This window comes from Oncorhynchus clarkii, chromosome 6, assembly GCF_045791955.1.
Source record: "Oncorhynchus clarkii lewisi isolate Uvic-CL-2024 chromosome 6, UVic_Ocla_1.0, whole genome shotgun sequence".
Classification (NCBI taxonomy): domain Eukaryota; kingdom Metazoa; phylum Chordata; class Actinopteri; order Salmoniformes; family Salmonidae; genus Oncorhynchus; species Oncorhynchus clarkii.
This window is the reverse complement of record NC_092152.1, coordinates 11,992,676-12,012,476: the sequence shown is the minus strand read 5'-3', so window position 1 is coordinate 12,012,476 and position 19,801 is coordinate 11,992,676. Positions and strand designations below refer to the sequence as shown.

The 19,801-nt window shown below is 44.9% G+C and overlaps 1 protein-coding gene across 3 annotated transcripts in view; it reads left to right on the top strand.

Moving 5' to 3' along the window:
- LOC139410620 (semaphorin-6A-like) overlaps positions 1 to 19,801 on the top strand; it is a 93,078-nt gene that overhangs the window by 48,220 nt on the left and 25,057 nt on the right. For all 3 annotated transcript variants that reach the window (XM_071155936.1, XM_071155935.1, XM_071155934.1), the window contains exons 4-13: positions 5,226 to 5,286; positions 5,850 to 5,912; positions 6,385 to 6,486; positions 11,964 to 12,054; positions 13,218 to 13,337; positions 13,707 to 13,795; positions 15,394 to 15,611; positions 16,324 to 16,455; positions 17,593 to 17,748; positions 19,143 to 19,316. In XM_071155936.1, the coding sequence (XP_071012037.1) occupies positions 5,226 to 5,286; positions 5,850 to 5,912; positions 6,385 to 6,486; positions 11,964 to 12,054; positions 13,218 to 13,337; positions 13,707 to 13,795; positions 15,394 to 15,611; positions 16,324 to 16,455; positions 17,593 to 17,748; positions 19,143 to 19,316 (1,206 nt within the window). The remainder of the gene's footprint in view (positions 1 to 5,225; positions 5,287 to 5,849; positions 5,913 to 6,384; positions 6,487 to 11,963; positions 12,055 to 13,217; positions 13,338 to 13,706; positions 13,796 to 15,393; positions 15,612 to 16,323; positions 16,456 to 17,592; positions 17,749 to 19,142; positions 19,317 to 19,801) is intronic.

Sequence of the window (19,801 nt, the reverse complement as noted above, 5' to 3'; positions counted from 1 at the left end):
ATGCTTTTACTTTTGATACTTAAGTATATTTTTGTAATTACATTTACTTTTGATACTTAAGTATATTTAAAATCAAATGGTTTTAGACTTGTACTCAAGTAGTATTTTACTGGGTTACTTTAACTTGAGTCATTTTCTGTTGAGGTATCTTTACTTTTACTCAAGTATGACAATTGGGTACTTTTTCCACCACTGCTATAGAATACTACAGTACTTACTATGGAATACTACAGTACTTACTATAGAATTCTGTAGTAAACTGTAGTATATTGTAGAATTCTATACTACACAGTATAGTATCCCGCTAACATAGTACTTAGTATAGAATGGTGTAGTGTACTGTATAATATAATAGTAAGTACTACATTATTATCTACACAAAAAAACACTGTAATAAATACCACAGTAATGTCCGCAAAAACACTACATTCCACAAAAATACGAAACATTTTAAACTATAGTATATACTGCAGTATTGCATTTGCATATACTCTGCCCATTCCCCTCCCCCATATCCCAATGTGTGCCACCCATAAGTGAGGAACCTACATGCCAAGTATACACCATATATTGTCTTCCCTTCAGGTGATAGAAAAGATCAGAAGCTCTGAACTGTCTGTTCAGACCCCAGTCCTACCTACCAGATCATAGAAGGAGAAAGACTATAGTACAGTAATGTCTGTGTAAATAGTACAGTATACAACAATCCACAAAAACACTACATGAATTACTATAGTATATACTACCGTTTTCTTTTACAATGGTATTTATACTATAGTTAACTGTACATACTACAGTATACTACAGTAAACACTACAGTATTCACTGTAGTGTTTATGCGGAATATAATATATATATGCTTTTGTATTTTTTTCATGTGGGATAAGAAAATCAAATCGTTTTCTATGAAGTAATATATGGTCTATGGTTATGAACAATGATGAGACGGCTGTAATATTCTGTAGGTTTGTATGCTGTACTTTACCATATTTCTGAGTTAGTGTCGGAATACAACAATAATGTCATGAATTCTAATGGGAATTCATGTCAACACCCTGTGAGCACAATCCAAACGTCTTTTCAACTTATTTGCAACGTATTTGCAACATCTTGTGCTCATAGGGCAGTCAGGTCCCTTCTGTGCACTGCCCATACTCAGCCTGGCAGGGGTTGTCAGAGGCCTACTCCCTGCTGTATGTTGAGTGTGTTCTTGCAGTGCTGCTGTGTGTGGGTGTGTGTTTGCTCGGCCTGTCCAAGGCCGACTCTGTGATCAGATGTAGAGCAGACACTGAGGCTTAGCCCGTACTTAAGCTCTGTCCTGGTGTCTGCCCGCTGGGATAATCAGCCGACCACTGCCAGCCTGCCAATAGGTAGCAGCCATCGGGTAGTGGGTAGTGGATACCCCCAGGTCACTCCGCATGCAGGGCATTGTCGCCATTCCCTGTCCTCAACTCCGGCTAACCATGGCAACGGCACCCACCCACTGCTTACACCCCTCAATAAGGGTGGGAATGGGAAAGTCTGCCATTAGGAGTATAGCCCACGTGCACGTGGACACGCCTCCCCTGTCCTCCTGAAAACCCTGTGTCTCTTTGGGCCGCCCCATTGGAGGTCACGTTGGTCTAAATTATTCTAGTCGCCATTAAATCCTGTTAAAGACATCTAATGACGCGGATTACACTTCCTCTGCCTCTCAAAACCAGGTGGTCATTTTTGTCCACTGCAGTGTTTCGCCTGTACAAAAAAGTAAACGAGACTCGGCCAAAAGGACAGTCAGAACAGTCAGCGAGGCTCCTCTTTGATCCACTCCTCAGTGTAATGGTGGCCATTTTGCCTCTCTTCCCTCCCATTCACTTGTGTGGAGATGTGAGTGAAACAATATACAATGCCCCCCTACCACTGATGATCTAGTTATGAAGAGGGTGGAATATGGGGACGGTGGTGTCCCATTTCTGAGACGATAGGTGTGGGATGCATACTAATCATGGCCCCCTTTCTGCCATCCGAGCGCGAGATTGTTTGACAAAGGGCCACCAGATGGCCCCCACTGGCCCGCAGTTCCCCCAGAAGAAATGGGGTGTTATGAAAACGACATTCCCCAGCACAAAGGCCCACTGTTCTCATGGTTGGATGTCCAAGGGCTCTATTCAGTGTGTATCGCTGAAGCGTTACAGATTGTGTGATGGAAATGTAAAGGTAATTTCTGATTGAACCGACATATGCAGCGTTTACCGTGAATGTCGTCTCCGCTAGCGCGGGAACATTGCCTTTAAATTTCAATCACGTTGCAACGCTGAATTTCCGTCATACAGATTGAATAGAGCCCATAGTCTTCCTCTTTCCCCATGACCCACCAAAGCACACTTTCTACGCCCATGTTTAGAGTCGTACCTTCCATCCCACTCACATTCTCAACCCGTTGTTTTCAACGTGGATAGAGGTTGAATTGACGTCTGTAGCCCAGTGGGTCAGGCCCACAGTACTGAACCACTGGGCACAAACTGGTTGAATCAGCATTGTTTCAAAGTAATTGGACAACGTATTGTGATGTGCAATCTACATGTAAAATACATTCCATTTTTTTAAAGTCATCAATGTAAACTGTTGTTTTTGGGGTGAAATTTCAACCACAGGATTATGCCATCATGGTAACCAAATTTCAACATAGACAAACCTTGTATAAAATATGTTGAATTTGTACCTTTAAAACAACGTCAGATTTTAAATGTTATATCCACTATCAGAAAATAAAAACTTTAGGCTGGGCAGCACCTCCTACTGGAAAATTGATGTATCTACAGCTACCCTTTGTTTTAACCAAGCCCAGCCCTGCTTAGCTATGATATTTGTAATTGACTATTAGTGTGCTATCTCGTGAGAATGATTGGTGAGAGATTTCCACTTAAAAACTAAATAGATTCACTGTTGTTATCGAAAACATTCCAAGGGTAGGTTTAACAGAGCAAATGAAATGTGACCGTACTTAATCAATCATCAATAACACTATTTAGGCCTATATAGCATTTGCAAAGTCATCAAAAGAAATAGTTTGAATTAAATCCAGATGTCATCTATAAATAGACTAAACAATAGGCTTAGGGGTTCAAGCTCTGGTTGATTTCAAATGGAATGATATTTAGTGATATTGAATTAGGGTTGGTTGTCAACGCAACCAAATATCAACATTTGAAGGATATTTATCTTCTGCTTAGATAGGTCCATCTGTGCCACTGAGTTGGTCTGGCTTTAATTCCAGTTTGTTTACCAATAAAAACATAATATGTTGAATTCACTTCTCCATCTCAACCAAAAATCTAAGTTAAAGAATAAGACTAAATGAAATCAAACTTTATTTGTACCATTCATATTCAATATAATCTTATCCAGGTCATTTGGTTCTGCTATTAGACGAAGCACAGCGATATCACATTAATCTGTTGTTTAAATAAATAAAATATCTGACATTGTATTCCCATTTCAACTTTGCTGTTTTAAATGGTTGAAAGCGCAGTGATAGACATTTGGGTGACAACTAAACCGAAATTCAGACATTGTTTTTCCATTGGAATTTGGTTGTGCTTTGAGATGGTTGAAAGCATAGTGATAACGTTGGAAATGTACCTAACTTTTTGAGTGGGTGAATATAGGATGTAATCTCATTGATCAACGTCTCAACCAAATATTACCAAATGAATCCACGTTGAAATGACATGGTGTGCCCAGTGGGGAGTGTGTTTGCTCTCGTCTTGGACTCTATGTTTGTTCATGGCAGTGTGAGGGTTCTCTCTGTGGGGAGTTTCAATATGTTTTTTAGAAGTTGCAGTGCCACATAGAGTGCAGTGAAGATGAGAGTCGGCCTGCTGTATATTTAAGAGCTCTCCCACATCTGATGGGACTAGTGTGGCTCTCTTTTAGTGGGGAAATGGAGGTAGGCCAGCAGGAAACTAATGGGGACTTGCTCTGACATGAGCCCAGGTGCAGACAGTGTTTGACTGCTGGTGTTGACACAGAGACAGCTCCAGCATTGTCCTGCCAGGATGTCTGCATGACGCATGGCTTGGCTCTGTCTTATCTCAGCTGGAGCTCTTCTGGCTCTGCTGGCACTCTGCTGGAATCACTTCCCAGCTAGCACATACTGTTCTGAGAACCATGTTTCTTCGAGCTTGGTGAGAGCATGGTTGTCCTATGGTTATTTCTTGCGTACAACCTCCCCACAACATTCTGGGAATGGTGCTTTGGAATGTTCTCACCACATTTAAGGAACTTGACAATTTTTTTAAATTTTATCTGTATTTCATTACTTTAACAGATTGTTTCCTAAAAGTTCAAACATGGTTACATTATATTTAAATTTTGGTAATGTTCTAGGAAAGTTCGACTGGTTTTGACATTGGGAATGTTCTCTGAGAAAAGGAGATTAGCACCGAGAGAGGGTGGAACTTCTCCAAATGTTACGCTCTCTAGATGAATTATTCAATTTAGGCTGCAGCACTGATAACATAACTTAGGTTTTCTCCTCTAGGAGATGTGCGGAGCCCCAGGAAACCTATATAAATAAGTGGATTCATTTCTGAAATGCTGTTCCTTCAGACTTTATTCAATTTTGTTAATGAGAGATGAAGCTACTGTGCAGGTTGGTAGTTATAATTAAAGCCAGACAGCGGCTGTTGTTTCACACTTTGATTTAAACCACATTTACACAGTCATCTCTAACAAATTAATGCCAAAAGTGGTTACAGTGTTGAGCATGGTCACCTTTCCCTTCTCAAACGAGCGTGCCAGTCTCTCAGAGCCACGGTCAGTCAAACACAGTCTGGCTGAAAGGCAGTTAAACCCTTGAGTTTATGGGTTCCATATGTGAGAAGGAAAGCCTCTTTTCCCACATAGGTCTTGTCTGTGCTTTAATGAGTGTTAGTATAGATTTCCTGTGGCTGAACACTATGCTTAATTGACCTGAACAGCAGAGTAACTTTGCACTCCCTTTCCCAGGAACAAAAAGGTTTTTGTCTGGGCGGCAGAAGCAGCACTCTCAACCATTGTTGACTGTTTCTGTCTGACAGAGCAAATAGTCCCTTTGTATATTGTTATATTCTTCCAGTTTGAACAAAGTTTAGACAAAGACGCCTTCGGTTTCAGATTTGCTGGGGGGGGTGTACGGGTGGGAGTGAGGGGGTGGGGTGGTTGAATGGTTGTTGATGAGAGCCTGTCTATCTCCTCTGTTTCAGGGATCACATATACACGGTGGATACAGACACCGCCAACTCTGAGGAGATCTTTTTCAGCAAGGTGAGTGTTCTTTTTGAGGAATGTGTTGCTCTGCACCGTCCTGCGGGTGGCTGTCCCGTACGCTGGCATAATCACCTGGCAGGTCATCCTGTCCAGCCCCGCTCCAGCGGCCGTCTGGCGTGAGACACTGCAGCGCCATGACCCCACTAAGCACATTATCCCATCAGGCATCAAACCGCATGCGTCATCTCTGCTCAGAGGGATGGGGCCAAGGGAGAAACCGGAGATTTATGTACATATGTAACCACCCCCAACCCCGCCTCCACCTCCTCCGCAGTATCTGTTTGTTCCACCTAGTATAATCAGAGCGAGCTGGATCAAAGAGACTGAGACAGAGAGATTGATCACTGAGACCCTGTTTAGTCTTTAATCACTGGCCAGGCGCCAAACATGCTGTAGTGTAGTATAGAGGCTGACCTATAGGACAGAGGCAGAGTTGAGCCAATCAAGCAAGCTAACTGGTGCTCCAGGCTCTCTCTCTCTCTCTCTCTCTCTCTTGAGGAATGATCGCCAGGGTAACTAAACAGATCTCCATTGATTCCCCATCAATTTCCTCTCCACAGAAACTGACATGGAAGTCCAGACAGGCAGACGTGGACACCTGCCGAATGAAGGGGAAGCACAAGGTAGAGAGACTACTCTTTCCTCCTCCTCACCGTACCGCAGGTCATACCATACATAATAATAAACTAAAGCTAGGAGGTTTTCCTGACCACGGGGACCTCACCAGTAAAATGTATGTGCATATTCAAATTCATTGAAATATTGTCATCTCTGAATGCCTTGCTGTCTCACATTCTTCTGAATGAATATGTGAAATTAATATTAAATGTATTTTATTTTATAATGGGATGGGAAAAAATCCACCAGTTGTCTTTATTGTATAATTAATGTTATTGTGCGTGTTTTTGTTTTCTGTGCATTCGACATTTTGTTCAAAGAATACACTGTACAGGTAGTAGCATTCCAGGAACATGGACTAGTCAGTCGCCATCATTCATTCCTCTGAACGTGGCTGTCCATGTGGTTTTTCTCTAGTTCCAGCACAACAATGAACCATTCACAATATGCATCCCCCCCCCCCCTTCTCTCCCTAAGGATGAATGTCACAATTTCATCAAGGTCCTCCTACAGCAAAACGATGACTCCTTGTTTGTGTGTGGAACAAATGCTTTCAACCCCTCCTGTCGAACTTACAAGGTACAGCTCACATTGCTCTCTATCCATGCTCTCTATCCATGCTCTCTATCCATGCTCTCTATCCATGCTCTCTATCCATGCTCTCTATCCATGCTCTCTATCCATGCCCTCTATCCATGCTCTCTATCCATGCTCTCTATCCATGCTCTCTATCCATGCTCTCTATCCATGCTCTCTATCCATGCTCTGACATCACCTGCTAAGAATTCGCTGCACACACCGTGCTGTATTTCAACCATCTGGGGACGACATAAGGAAGAAGAGGTGTGGAGAGATGGACATTGATGGATTACTTTCAAAAGCGCATGGTCAGATGTGTCCTTTTTCCCAGGTGTAGTTTGACACATTTCATTTAAAATCAGGGAAATCTACACTGACAGATAGTGTAGGCACAGCAGTTCTGTTGAAACATGATCAAGGCAGACGGCCGCCTCGGTTGTCAAGGCATTTTTGGAATAGATTCAAGATATCCAGGCTTTGGCAGAGTTATTAAGCGTCTTTAAACATGAACACCATCTTATTAAGATATCTACTGTCATCCTTAGGAAAGAAAACTCTAGAAGGCTGCCTTTGTTGACATGTTAGGAAATGAATTGACGCCACAGTGAACTTGATTTGAAGGTGCTGTTGTGAGACATCAGGGGGTTGTTGTTTATCGCGAGGTATGTTTACTGCCGAACAATACTCTTTGCTTCATTGACGTTTTGGTTCAGCGAAGCACAAAAAAGGGCTTGTGTTCTCACTCACGTATTCTTTAGAGAATACAGAATTTATGCCCACATTTTGTAGGCATGGTTAGTTTTGAAGTTCCTCTGCTCCCATTTCAGGTGCTTCTCACTGTTATTAGTGTTATATTGTCTGTGGAAAGCTGACATCCTCACTGACATACCGTAACACGTAACGAGAGGTGCTGTAAAATGTGTAAATGTTATGGCGAAGAGGTGAAATAAACAGGCTGTTGGACATTGGCAGGCTCTCCCAAACAACCGATTTCAGGCTTTTGAGGTGCCCGCTGGGCGCATCCAGTCAGCCTGGTTCTGGTCGAGGGGGAGGGAGTATGTGTGCGCATGCATCCACCTTGGCCACAGTTTGCCTTTCCATCTCGCCGGCCTGACAGGCCTGAAAAGAGCTTCTGTTTTTGGGCCAAACTCATCCCACATTAATCAGAGCCATGAGGAGGGGGGAAGATATACAAATGTTACTGTCGACAGCAGCTACACAACCCCCCACCCCCCTCCTCACTCCCTCGCTTCTCTGCTCCCCCCTCCCGAGGGTCCATCTGAAAGCCAGCTCCTCTGTCGGCGCCGACACTTGTGTACCAGGGCCGTTCAGACAGACACCTTGGCAGCCGTGGGCCACTCCCCAGAGCCAAAGCATAGCTCGCTTTGTGTAATAAAGCCTCCCTCCCCAGCTGCCTGATGTACGACTTGTGTCCGTTACATCACCTGTTACCGGGCGGAGCAGGGGAGGGCTGCTGAGAGGCCCAGTTGATATTGATCAGCCATGGTGTATAGCCCACCCCCCACCTCCTGTATAGCCCCAGCCCCTGCCCCTGCCTCAGCCCCTGCCTCATCCCCTGCCTCATCCTGACCCCCTACCTCACCCCAGCTCCTGCATCAGCCCCTGCCTCAGCCTCACCCCCGCCTCAGCTCCTGCCTCTGCATCAGCTTCGCCTAAGCCTCACCCCCTGCCTCATTCTCACCCCCTGGCTCACCCCTTGCCTCACTCTCACCCCCTGCCTCAGTCTCACCCCCTGCCTCAGCCCCTGCCTCAGCCCCAACCCCTACCCCAGCCTGAGCCTGACAGGTAGCTGAAAGATGGAGCATGGCTGTCTCAGTGGGAGAGTCAGTGCACTGAATATGTGCACACTCTGATTTACCATAGCAGTAATAAACCCTGTACGATAACAACATAGACATGCAATGACAAAGCCCCTTTCCAGTGTGGAAGCAACCAATTAAAATGCATTTGAGGGCCATGCTAGAGATGTGTTTATTTTCTATTTGTATTATGAATTTGCAGACAGGGCCTTAATCCTCGAGTTAATTAATGAATTTACATCCTCAAGGATAGGTCTAGCTTCCCATGTGTTCAATTGTTTATGGAAAAATACAATCATGTTTTCAGGAGCGACAACATAACTGTTCCTCTTTGCTGTTGATAGTGGATTGACCTCATAAATATCTCACAATTGCCTGGGAGTCTCTTCCTTCTGTTCAAATGGCAGGAATAGATCACTGACAGAGAGCCAAGCACACAGCAGACAGAGGTCATTGCCATGGTGAAATTAAACAGACAAGAGTGGGGCCTCCCCCCCCCCCCTCCCTCCACCCCCACAGTGATAGCATAGTGCCTCAACCTCCACAGTGATAGCATAGTAACTCAACCCCCGCAGTCATAGCATAGTGCCTCAACCTCCACAGTGATAGCATAGTACCTCAACCCCCACAGTGATAGCATAGTGCCTCAACCCCCACAGTGATAGCATAGTGCCTCAACCTCCACAGTGATAGCATAGTAACTCAACCCCTGCAGTCATAGCATAGTGCCTCAACCTCCACAGTGATAGCATAGTACCTTAACCTCTACAGTGATAGCATAGTAACTCAACCCCCGCAGTCATAGCATTAGTGCCTCAACCCCCTACAGTGATAGCATAATGCCTCAACAACCACAGTGATAGCATACTGCCTCAACAACCACAGTGATAACATAATGCCTCAACAACCACAGTGATAGCATAATGCCTCAACAACCACAGTGATAGCATAATGCCTAAACCTCCACAGTTATAGCATAGTGCCACAACAACCAGTGATAGCATAGTGCCTCAACAACCACAGTGATAGCATAGTGCCTCAACCTCCACAGCGATAGCATAGTAACTCAACCCCCTACAGTGATAGCATAATGCCTCAACAACCACAGTGATAGCATAATGCCTCAACAACCACAGTGATAGCATAATGCTTAAACCTCCACAGTGATAGCATAGTGCCACAACAACCAGTGATAGCATAGTGCCTCAACAACCACAGTGATAGCATAGTGCCTCAACAACCACAGTGATAGCATAGTGCCTCAACCTCCACAGTGATAGCATAGTAACTCAACCCCCTACAGTGATAGCATAATGCCTCAACAACCACAGTGATAGCATAATGCCTAAACCTCCACAGTGATAGCATAGTGCCTCAACAACCAGTGATAGCATAGTGCCTCAACAACCACAATGATAGCATAATGCCTCAACAACCACAGTGATAGCATAGTGCCTCAACAACCAGTGATAGCATACTGCCTCAACAACCACAGTGATAGCATAATGCCTCAACCTCCACAGTGATAGCATAGTGCCTCAACAACCAGTGATCGCATACTTCCTCAACAACCAGCGATAGCATAGTGCCTAAACACCCACAATGATAGCATAATGCCTCAACACCCACAGTGATAGCATACTGCCTCAACAACCAGTGATCGCATACTGCCTCAACAACCAGTGATAGCATAGTGCCTAAACACCCACAATGATAGCATAGAGCCTCAACACCCACAGTGATAGCATACTGCCTCAACAACCACAGTGATAGCATAATGCCTCAACCTCCAGTGATAGCATAGTGACTCAACAACCAGTGATAGCATATTGCCTCAACCCCCACAGTGATAGCATAGTGCCTCAACAACCACAGTGATAGCATAGTGCCTCAACCCCCACAGTCATAGCATACTGCCTCAACTCCTACAATGATAGCATCGTGCCTCCACCTTGCTTCAACCCCCACAGTCATAGTATAGTGCCTCAACCTCGCCTCAACCCCCACAGTGATAGCATAATACCTTAACACCCACAGTGATAGCATAGTGCCTCAATCCCCACAGTGATAGCATAGTGCCTCAACCCCCACAGTGATAGTATAGTGCCTCAACCCCCACAGTCATAGCATAGTGCCTCAATCCCCACAGTGATAGCATACTGCCTCAACCCCCACAGTGATAGCATAGTGCCTCAACAACCACAGGGATAGCATAGTGCCTCAACCCCCACAGTGATAGTATAGTGCCTCAACCCCCACAGTCATAGCATAGTGCCTCAACCCCCACATTAATAGCATTGTGCCTCAACAACCACTGTGATAGCATAGTGCCTCAACACCCACAGTGATAGCATAGTGCCTCAACAACCACAGGGATAGCATAGTGCCTCAACCCCCACATTGATAGCATAGTGCATCAACAACCACATTGATAGCATAGTGCCTCAACAACCACTGTGATAGCATAGTGCCTCAACAACCACAGTGAAACAGTTGAAATTAGTGCCCTCAGACTAGTGACGTCATATCAGTAATACAATAACTTTCCCTGTCTCGAAAATGTGTATCTTTTAAAGGGGACTCTGTTTATACAATTATTCATATCTTGATAGCTGAGAGAAAAATCAAATGCTGGTGTTAGTTGTCGTAATGTAAGGTCAAAAGTAATTTTTACTGCCAAATCAGCTTCAACTATTTCTCTGGCAGCGCTCTCAGCACTCAGTGAGAGAGTGTGACCGTTTCAGTGGGCAGATGATAGGTGTTTCCACAGAGACAGGAATAGAAAACAAAATAGCCTCTTTAGAGACCCAAAAGGGCGGTGTAAGCGCATCACCTTTCTTAGAAAACTGCAGTCTTTGTGAGAGAGAAAACGCCTCTATTTAACTCTGTTAGCGTACAGTGATCTTGACCTCAGATCAGTGTCCTTGACCTCAGCCCAGTGACCTTGACCTCAGCCCAGTGACTTTGACCTCAACGCAGTGACCTTGACCTCAGCCCAGTGTCCTTGACCTCAGCCCAGTGACCTTGACCTCAGCCCAGTGACCTTGACCTCAGCCCAGTGACCTTGACCACAGCCCAGTGACCTTGACCTCAGCCCAGTGACCTTGACCTCAGCTCAGTGATCTTGACCTCAGCCCAGTGATCTTGACCTGGTGGGGGTGGGATGGGGATGGGATGGGGTGGGGTGGGGATGGGATGGGGTGGGGTTGGGATGGGTTGGGGTGGGGTGGGGTGGGGTTGGGATGGTGTGGTGTGGGGTTGGGGTGGGGTTGGGATGGGGTTGGGATGGTGTGGGGTTGGGGTGGGGTTGGGATGGTGTGGCGTTAGGATGGGGTTGGGATGGGATGGGTTGGGGTTAGGATGGGGTTGGGATGGGATGGGGTGGGGTTAGGATGGGGTTGGGATGGGATGGGGTGGGGTTAGGATGGGGTTGGGATGGGATGGGTTGTGGTTAGGATGGGGTTGGGATGGGATGGGGTGGGGTTAGGATGGGGTTGGGATGGGATGGGGTGGGGTTAGGATGGGGTTGGGATGGGATGGGTTGGGGTTAGGATGGGGTTGGGATGGGGTGGGGTGGGGTTAGGATGGGGTTGGGATGGGGTGACTGCTAGCTTTTGGGTGGATTTTCCTCTGACCCTTTTTCTCTCTCCACTGTAGATGGACACCATGGATGCTGTAGGGGAGGACATCAGTGGGATGGCGCGGTGCCCATATGATGCCAAGCACTCCAACGTTGCCCTGTTTGCTGGTGAGAGACCTTAACTAATGTGTTACTGGAATGTGGATGTGGTTTGGGAAAATATAGCTTACCCTTTTTAGTCTAAAGAAGTAACCTAAAGAATCTTGCATTACCACATCAACATGAGTGAAAGGTATGCATTACTTTAAGTGTTTACTGTACAGTGTCTATTTTATGTACAGCAGTACTGTGTGTCTAAGACAATATCCCCCCTCTGGGAAATTACAGTTAACCTTATTAACCATATTCAACCAAGCACATTAAACTAGTTGTATGAATGACATGTCAAGATCATTTTAAATTCCACTGTATCTCTCAGTAATCATTATACGTATCACGTATCATCATAAGGCGTATCACTTCAAAGATTAGCCTTTTCCTTTAGTCATAGTCATTAAACATTAGCTGGATAGGACAGTCTTTCTCTTTTTGAGCGTAAGGTTGCATTAGGAACACTAGGGTGCATTTAATACTCTGTGGCCTATTTTAATAGCAATACACTAGCAGTAGGTCAGGAATAAGGAGCAGTCTGTTACATGCTGTTGAACAAATTGTTGAACTCTGGGCCAATTTGTTCTGTGTTTCTGGGAGGAATCTGCTGCTTGGCAGATGTAAGTTTGTGGGCAGCTTGGAAACACATGAAGCTATTGTGGTTTTACACCACCCCCAAAAAAATTGAATATTCTCCCGAATCTGGGGATTAAAAATCAATAGAAAAGACGAAACCCCGAATGAGTCAGCTTTCCGTTCGTGGGTTACAGCTCCTCCAGCTGAGGAGCTGTTATAGTGATTCACTCTTACTGATATTCAGTGTGAACTGATTTATGGGATGTGAGTTTCTCTGTGTAAAGCCAACGCAGAGTAAATGCCTTTAGATAACTAGTTAATTTGTAGCAGCGGAATTGGAATGGGAATCTCTGAGTAATCAAGAGGATTCTTTGCTATCCTTTCAATGATGTAGTTAAAGTTTCCAATGCAGCCATCCAATTGAAGCTGAGGGGCTGAGGTCTTTCTCATTGCAGATACTGTTTGCATTGCGCAGCGTGTGTGTGTGTTAAATGAGGATCGTTTTTGTGCATAGCCATTCCTCTTGCCGTGTTTGTGTTTGTTCTGCCCATGACTGGTACAGTGGCTGACTTCTTATCCCTTATCCCTCTCTCTTCTCTCTCCAGATGGAAAGCTCTACTCCGCAACAGTAACAGATTTCCTAGCGATCGATGCAGTCATTTATCGTAGCCTTGGTGACAGCCCAACGTTGCGCACTGTCAAACACGACTCCAAGTGTCTCAAAGGTGAGGAGAGTCATTGGATACAAAGGCCTGATGGTTGAAAGACGTAGAGACACAGACTCATCACAATGAGTGACGGGTTGGAAAACAAATCAGAGTTGATGCTGTCACTCTCATAACCAGTCCCATAGCAGTTATGTACTAAGTGGCTTCCTCTAAGAATGACAACATGACCAGGTTGTCAAAGCTGAATGAATAGATCCCTCATCCCCCACATGTAAATATCCCTTTAATAGAGATGATGGATTGAGCTACTCCCAGTGCCGTGCTTGGGCTGGGACTCACTGTATACTGTGACTGATTCTTCAGGTATTGGATGTAAAATGGGTGTTGATCTGTTTTGTGATGATATGTCTGCTTTTTGTTTTTCAGAGCCGTATTTCGTACAGGCAGTTAACTACGGTGAATTCATCTACTTCTTCTATCGCGAAATTGGCATGGAATACAACACAATGGGAAAGGTAAGCTGACTGAGGCTGAGGGCTACATCCTCCTGAACAGGAGAGACAGGATGTGCTTTGTGAAGTAAACAGGAAGTGGGTGTATCAAGTATCTGTAAAGGCGGTCAGTATGGCCAAAATGGTGAAACCTTTTTCGATATAGAAAAACATTTGCAGGATGTAGGCCTAAAAATAGTTGAAAATGCATGTCAGTGATGCCTGGAAAGCCATTTTGAAGTCTAAATATATTATCTGACTTGCACTGCGTGCTACAGGTTAACTACTGCTACTGTTGCTTACTCTGGCTGTTTCCTCAAAGGATTTTGAAGTTTTTCTCCAAAATGAGACAGACAGGAATGGGAGGAAAGGAAAATGAGCTGATTTTTCATTCAAGGTTTTAGACCAAAGGAATATGAGACGTTTTTGATTCATCATTTCATTTCAGTTTGCATGGAGAAGGTTTAATTGTCTCCTATAAGGAAAATACGACATGGAAATTAATTACATAAACATTCCGTCTGACGTGTAATACTACACATGAATACAAAGTGAAATTCTCTGGTTATTTTGAAAGGAATATCACTATATAAGAAAGAATGCAGAGTGGTGTGACGTTTGGTGGGTGGGTGATGTGGGGTAGAGGAATGCAGAGTGGTGTGACGTTTGGTTTGGTGGGTGATGTGGGGTAGAGGAATGCAGAGTGGTGTGACGTTTGGTTTGGTGGGTGATGTGGGGTAGAGGAATGCAGAGTGGTGTGACGTTTGGTTTGGTGGGTGATGTGGGGTAGAGGAATGCAGAGTGGTGTGACGTTTGGTTTGGTGGGTGATGTGGGGTAGAGGAATGCAGAGTGGTGTGACGTTTGGTTTGGTGGGTGATGTGGGGTAGAGGAATGCAGAGTGGTGTGACGTATGGCTTGGTGGGTGATGTGGGGTAGAGGAATGCAGAGTGGTGTGACGTTTGGTTTGGTGGGTGATGTGGGGTAGAGGAAAGCAGAGTGGTGTGACGTTTGGTTTGGTGGGTGATGTGGGGTAGAGGAATGCAGAGTGGTGTGACGTTTGGTTTGGTGGGTGATGTGGGGTAGAGGAATGCAGAGTGGTGTGACGTTTGGTTTGGTGGGTGATGTGGGGTAGAGGAATGCAGAGTGGTGTGACGTTTGGTTTGGTGGGTGATGTGGGGTAGAGGAATGCAGAGTGGTGTGACGTTTGGTTTGGTGGGTGATGTGGGGTAGAGGAATGCAGAGTGGTGTGATGTTTGGTTTGGTGGGTGATGTGGGGTAGAGGAATGCAGAGTGGTGTGACGTTTGGTTTGGTGGGTGATGTGGGGTAGAGGAATGCAGAGTGGTGTGACGTATGGTTTGGTGGGTGATGTGGGGTAGAGGAATGGTGCTCCCTGATTGATTGATTTGACAATCTGAAACATAATAAGTTCCACAGTCATTAATAATGTGGGCTGTTGTATATTTATGCATGGTGAATATTTTTAAGACCATGGCTCTGGTCTGCGAGACCTGCTTAGTTACAGAGACCTAATAATAATAAGCTTTACCTTCTGTGAGTGTGCTGGTTGGCGCATAAGGAAACCAGCCAGACAACAGGTGTGTGTGTGCACGTGTTGTCCAGGTGGTGTTCCCCCGGGTGGCCAGGGTGTGTAAGAATGACAAGGGTGGCTCCCAGAGAGTTCTGGAGAAACAATGGACTTCCTTCCTGAAGACCCGTCTCAACTGCTCCATCCCGGGAGACTCCCACTTCTATTTCAACATCCTGCAGGCCGTCACCGACGTCATCCACATCAATGGTCGCGATGTCGTCATGGCAACCTTCTCCACACCTCACAACAGGTATGATTGTCCGGCGGCCACACAGAAGGAAATCAATTTCCCAGGGTACCGCAGCGCGTAATTCACTGTCACAATAGTTTTGGCACTTTTGTCAGGTGCATAATGTTATTCCTGCATAATGCATATTGAGAATGGAGAATCATTTAAGCAGGGAGTTTTTATCTAAATATAAATTATAAAGGAGCTGTAGTACTGCTACATATTGTAAATCCCATTTTATGGCGTTTCTTAGGCAATAAGACAATTGCTTGTGACAATGCAATTGAGCATGGTTAATGGGCATTAAAAGTCAATGAAGCGGCTTGGGATTCCTATAAGCGAATTTGATCCGGGCATGAATTGCAGTTAGTGAGTGAAATGAGAGGGAACACATTTTGACTGGAGGTAGTATTCTGAATTTATTAGCTATTAATTTAACCAAGTGCTTTGGCAGCATGGCGTGCCTCTCACTCTGAACATAGCCAACACTGGCTGATTACTGAGATTTACAGTCTGGGCCACAAGGTTAGCAGAATAACAGCTCTGTAACCGCCACAATCCTGCCCTTGTACATGATGAATCCCAATGCCAAGGCAGCTGAAATGCCCCTTTCGAAACGTCCAGGAAATAGACAAGTGATTCAGAGCTATGCTATGCGCAGTTTGCACACAGTGGAATCATATCAATTGGACTGAGAAAAGTTCTTTTTTGTGGGGGGTTGATGTTTCTACAGCATCCCTGGGTCGGCCGTCTGCGCCTATGACATGGCTGATGTGGCCAATGCGTTCACAGGACGTTTTAAAGAGCAGAAGTCCCCGGATTCCACCTGGACACCTGTTCCTGAGGAGAAGGTTCCAAAACCAAGGTATGCCCCCCCCTCACTCACACACACACACACACACACACACACACACACACACACACACACACACACACACACACACACACACACACACACACACACACACACACACACACACACACACACACCAACAACAACAACAAACACACATTCAAAAACACACACACACCGGCAGCATGAAAGAAGTTCGATATCAGCAAATGAAGCATGAGATCATTTTCCAGATGGCTGCCTACTTCTACAAATGCACCAGCCTGATCAATCTCCATCTCTGCGTTCCTAATTACCCGGCAAAGACCAGCTCCTTTTCTCTTGTGAAACGTACGTTTATAAACCGAGATCTGTGGAGGGGGATGGTACTGTAATTGGTGTCTCTCCCCATATGGCTGGCGATAATGTGGAGCGCAACAGGATACCACCCCTGGTGATTAGCATAACATTATGTGTTTGTGTGAAACAAGGTCAGGTGTTAATGTGATCTGAAATCTACGTCTCGTTTATTCAATTTATTTTCTGTTGACGTTACCAGCAGACAAACAGAAGGGAGTTTTCACAACGTTGCCCAGGTTTCTATCCCCTACCCTCTTCTGCAGCAGTAGACATGCAATGTTTTTTATTTGATTTATTTCACCTTTATTTAACCAGGTAGGCAAGTTGAGAACAAGTTCTCATTTACAATTGCGACCTGGCCAAGATAAAGCAAAGCAGTTCGACACATACAACGACACAGAGTTACACATGGAGTAAAACAAACATACAGTCAATAATACAGTAGAAACAAGTCTACATGTGTCTTCGTCTCTGATCTGACTCTGTTGCTTTTCATGTACTGTAGACCTTATTACATTGTGCAGTGTCTATCATGGTAAAGAATTGAATCAGGGCTGGTTTCCATGCCAGGCCACAGAATCCACCCAAGTTATCCATCAAGAAAAGAAAGGTACCGCTCCACCGTAATAGTGCAGCAAAACCTTTTCAATAAAGCTATCAAGAGGTGAGATGTCTTCGAACGGATCTCCTATCAAAGGCAGCTTCACTTTTACACGGCCTTCTCCTCTGCTACTCTGTCCTTGTAAAGAGATCAAATGGCTGCTCTCTGACTCCCACTGTTTGATTCTCTGATACTTTCATCCACTTCAGGCCCGGGTGTTGTGCTGGCACGCCGTCCTTAGAGAAGTACAAGGTGTCCAACGAGTTCCCTGACGACACCCTGAACTTCATCAAGCAGCACCCTCTCATGGATGAAGCAGTGCCCTCTATCACTAACAGGCCCTGGTTTCTCAAGACCATGGTGCGGTGAGTATAGCCTCAATAGCTACGATGCTACTCTAGTTAGCGCGCTAGCTAGGTCTGGGTTATAGGTGGTGTTAATCAAGGTTATACGTGCATTATGCATGACTAAATTTGTAATTACCAGTGGTATCATTATATACATAAATCTTAGTTACAATTTTTATACAAATGTCATGGCACATAGCAAAGTGTTATGTTACATGTTGTTAAAAGGGTTATATACATCAAAAGCTGGTACTTTTATAAGGCCATATGGTGGAAGGTGGTTTTATTATCTATGTCACAGCCTCTGTGTGTAGTACGACTCTAACACAGGAAGTCAACCACAAACTGAATCTGTAATAGGACCTTATCTCATATATACCCCAAAGGGACATTATAGAATTTGAGCTTTTGTTACAAATTGGACTATCAAAATCCTATCAACTATGAAAACCTATTCCATTATATGTTCTAGTGGCTAGCCAGGCAAAATCTGTATGGAGGTAGACTGGATTCAAGGATATCCCTCTTGAGATTTCCTATTATTCTGGATACTGTCCTTGAGGTTGTTGTTATTCTTAACGGGACAGAATCATCAACATACTGTAATACTTGAGATTACTGTTATTGTTGATGGCGCAAAACCATGGGCTTAGTGAATACAGACATTCAATGTCATTTCAAACCAGACAGTCTGAGTGGGAGAGAAGAAGGCCTTATCTGACTGATTTGATTGTGATGTGAGCATTTACTCAGATAATGTAAACGATTAAGTCGGTGCTTTCATTCCAGCGAAGGCATACACATGTTTTATATCTCATGACCTTGTGTGAAGAGATCTAGTCTTTCAATGGCAGAATGGAAAAGGATGTGTGGTCCACTAAATTGCTGAAAAATATATTTGTAATATATTTGTCTTTAATCCTTTCCATCTCACTGAATTAATAGCCATGCAAATGTATTTGCATGTGGATCTGCAGATTATACATGGTTTTGCTAACAGTAGGAGCTCCATGGTACAAATCTAATTGGAGATACTTAAGCAATAAGTCCCGAGGGGGTGTGGTATATGGCCAATATACCACGGCTAAGGGCTGTTCTTAAGCACGGCGCAACGCGGAGTGCCTGGATACAGTCTTTAGCCATGGTATATTGGCAATATACCACACACCCCCGAGAAGCCTTATTGGTATTATAAACTGATTACCAACGTCATTAGAACAGTACAAATAATTGTTTTGTCATACCCGTAGTATACGGTATGATATACCATAGCTGTCAGCCAATCAGCATTCAGGGCTTGAACCACCCAGGTTATAATACTAGATAACACACAGTGGAGTTCCGTCTTAAAATTAAGAAATTAGGTATAAATCCATAAACGTGTTCTTCCCGGTGTTCCATATCTGTTCTAGATACCGGCTGACCCGGATCGCTGTAGACAGTGCAGCGGGACCCTATCGGAATCACACCGTCGTTTTTCTGGGATCAGAGAAGGGGATCATTCTTAAATTCCTGGCCAAGATGAACAGTGGTTTCCTGAATGACAGTCTCTTCCTTGAGGAGCTCAACGTGTATAACCCAGAGAAGTATGTATTCCATGAGCTAGACACCACTACACCAGCACCACTACACAAGCACCCCTATCCCATCACCACTACACCAACACCACTAACCCATCACCACTACACCAGCACCACTAACCCATCACCACTACACCAGCACCACTAACCCATCACCACTACACCAACACCACTAACCCATCACCACTACACCAGCACCAGCACCCCAGCACCATTACACAAGCACCGCTATCCCATCACCACTACACCAACACCGCTATCCCAGCACCACTACACCAGCACCACTAACCCATCACCACTACACCAGCCCCACCCTACCAGCACCACTAACCCATCACCACTACACCAGCCCCACCCTACCAGCACCACTAACCCATCACCACTACACCAGCCCCACCCCACCCTACCAGCACCACTAACCCATCACCACTACACCAGCCCCACCCTACCAGCACCACTAACCCATCCCCACTATCCTTGCAACACTATCC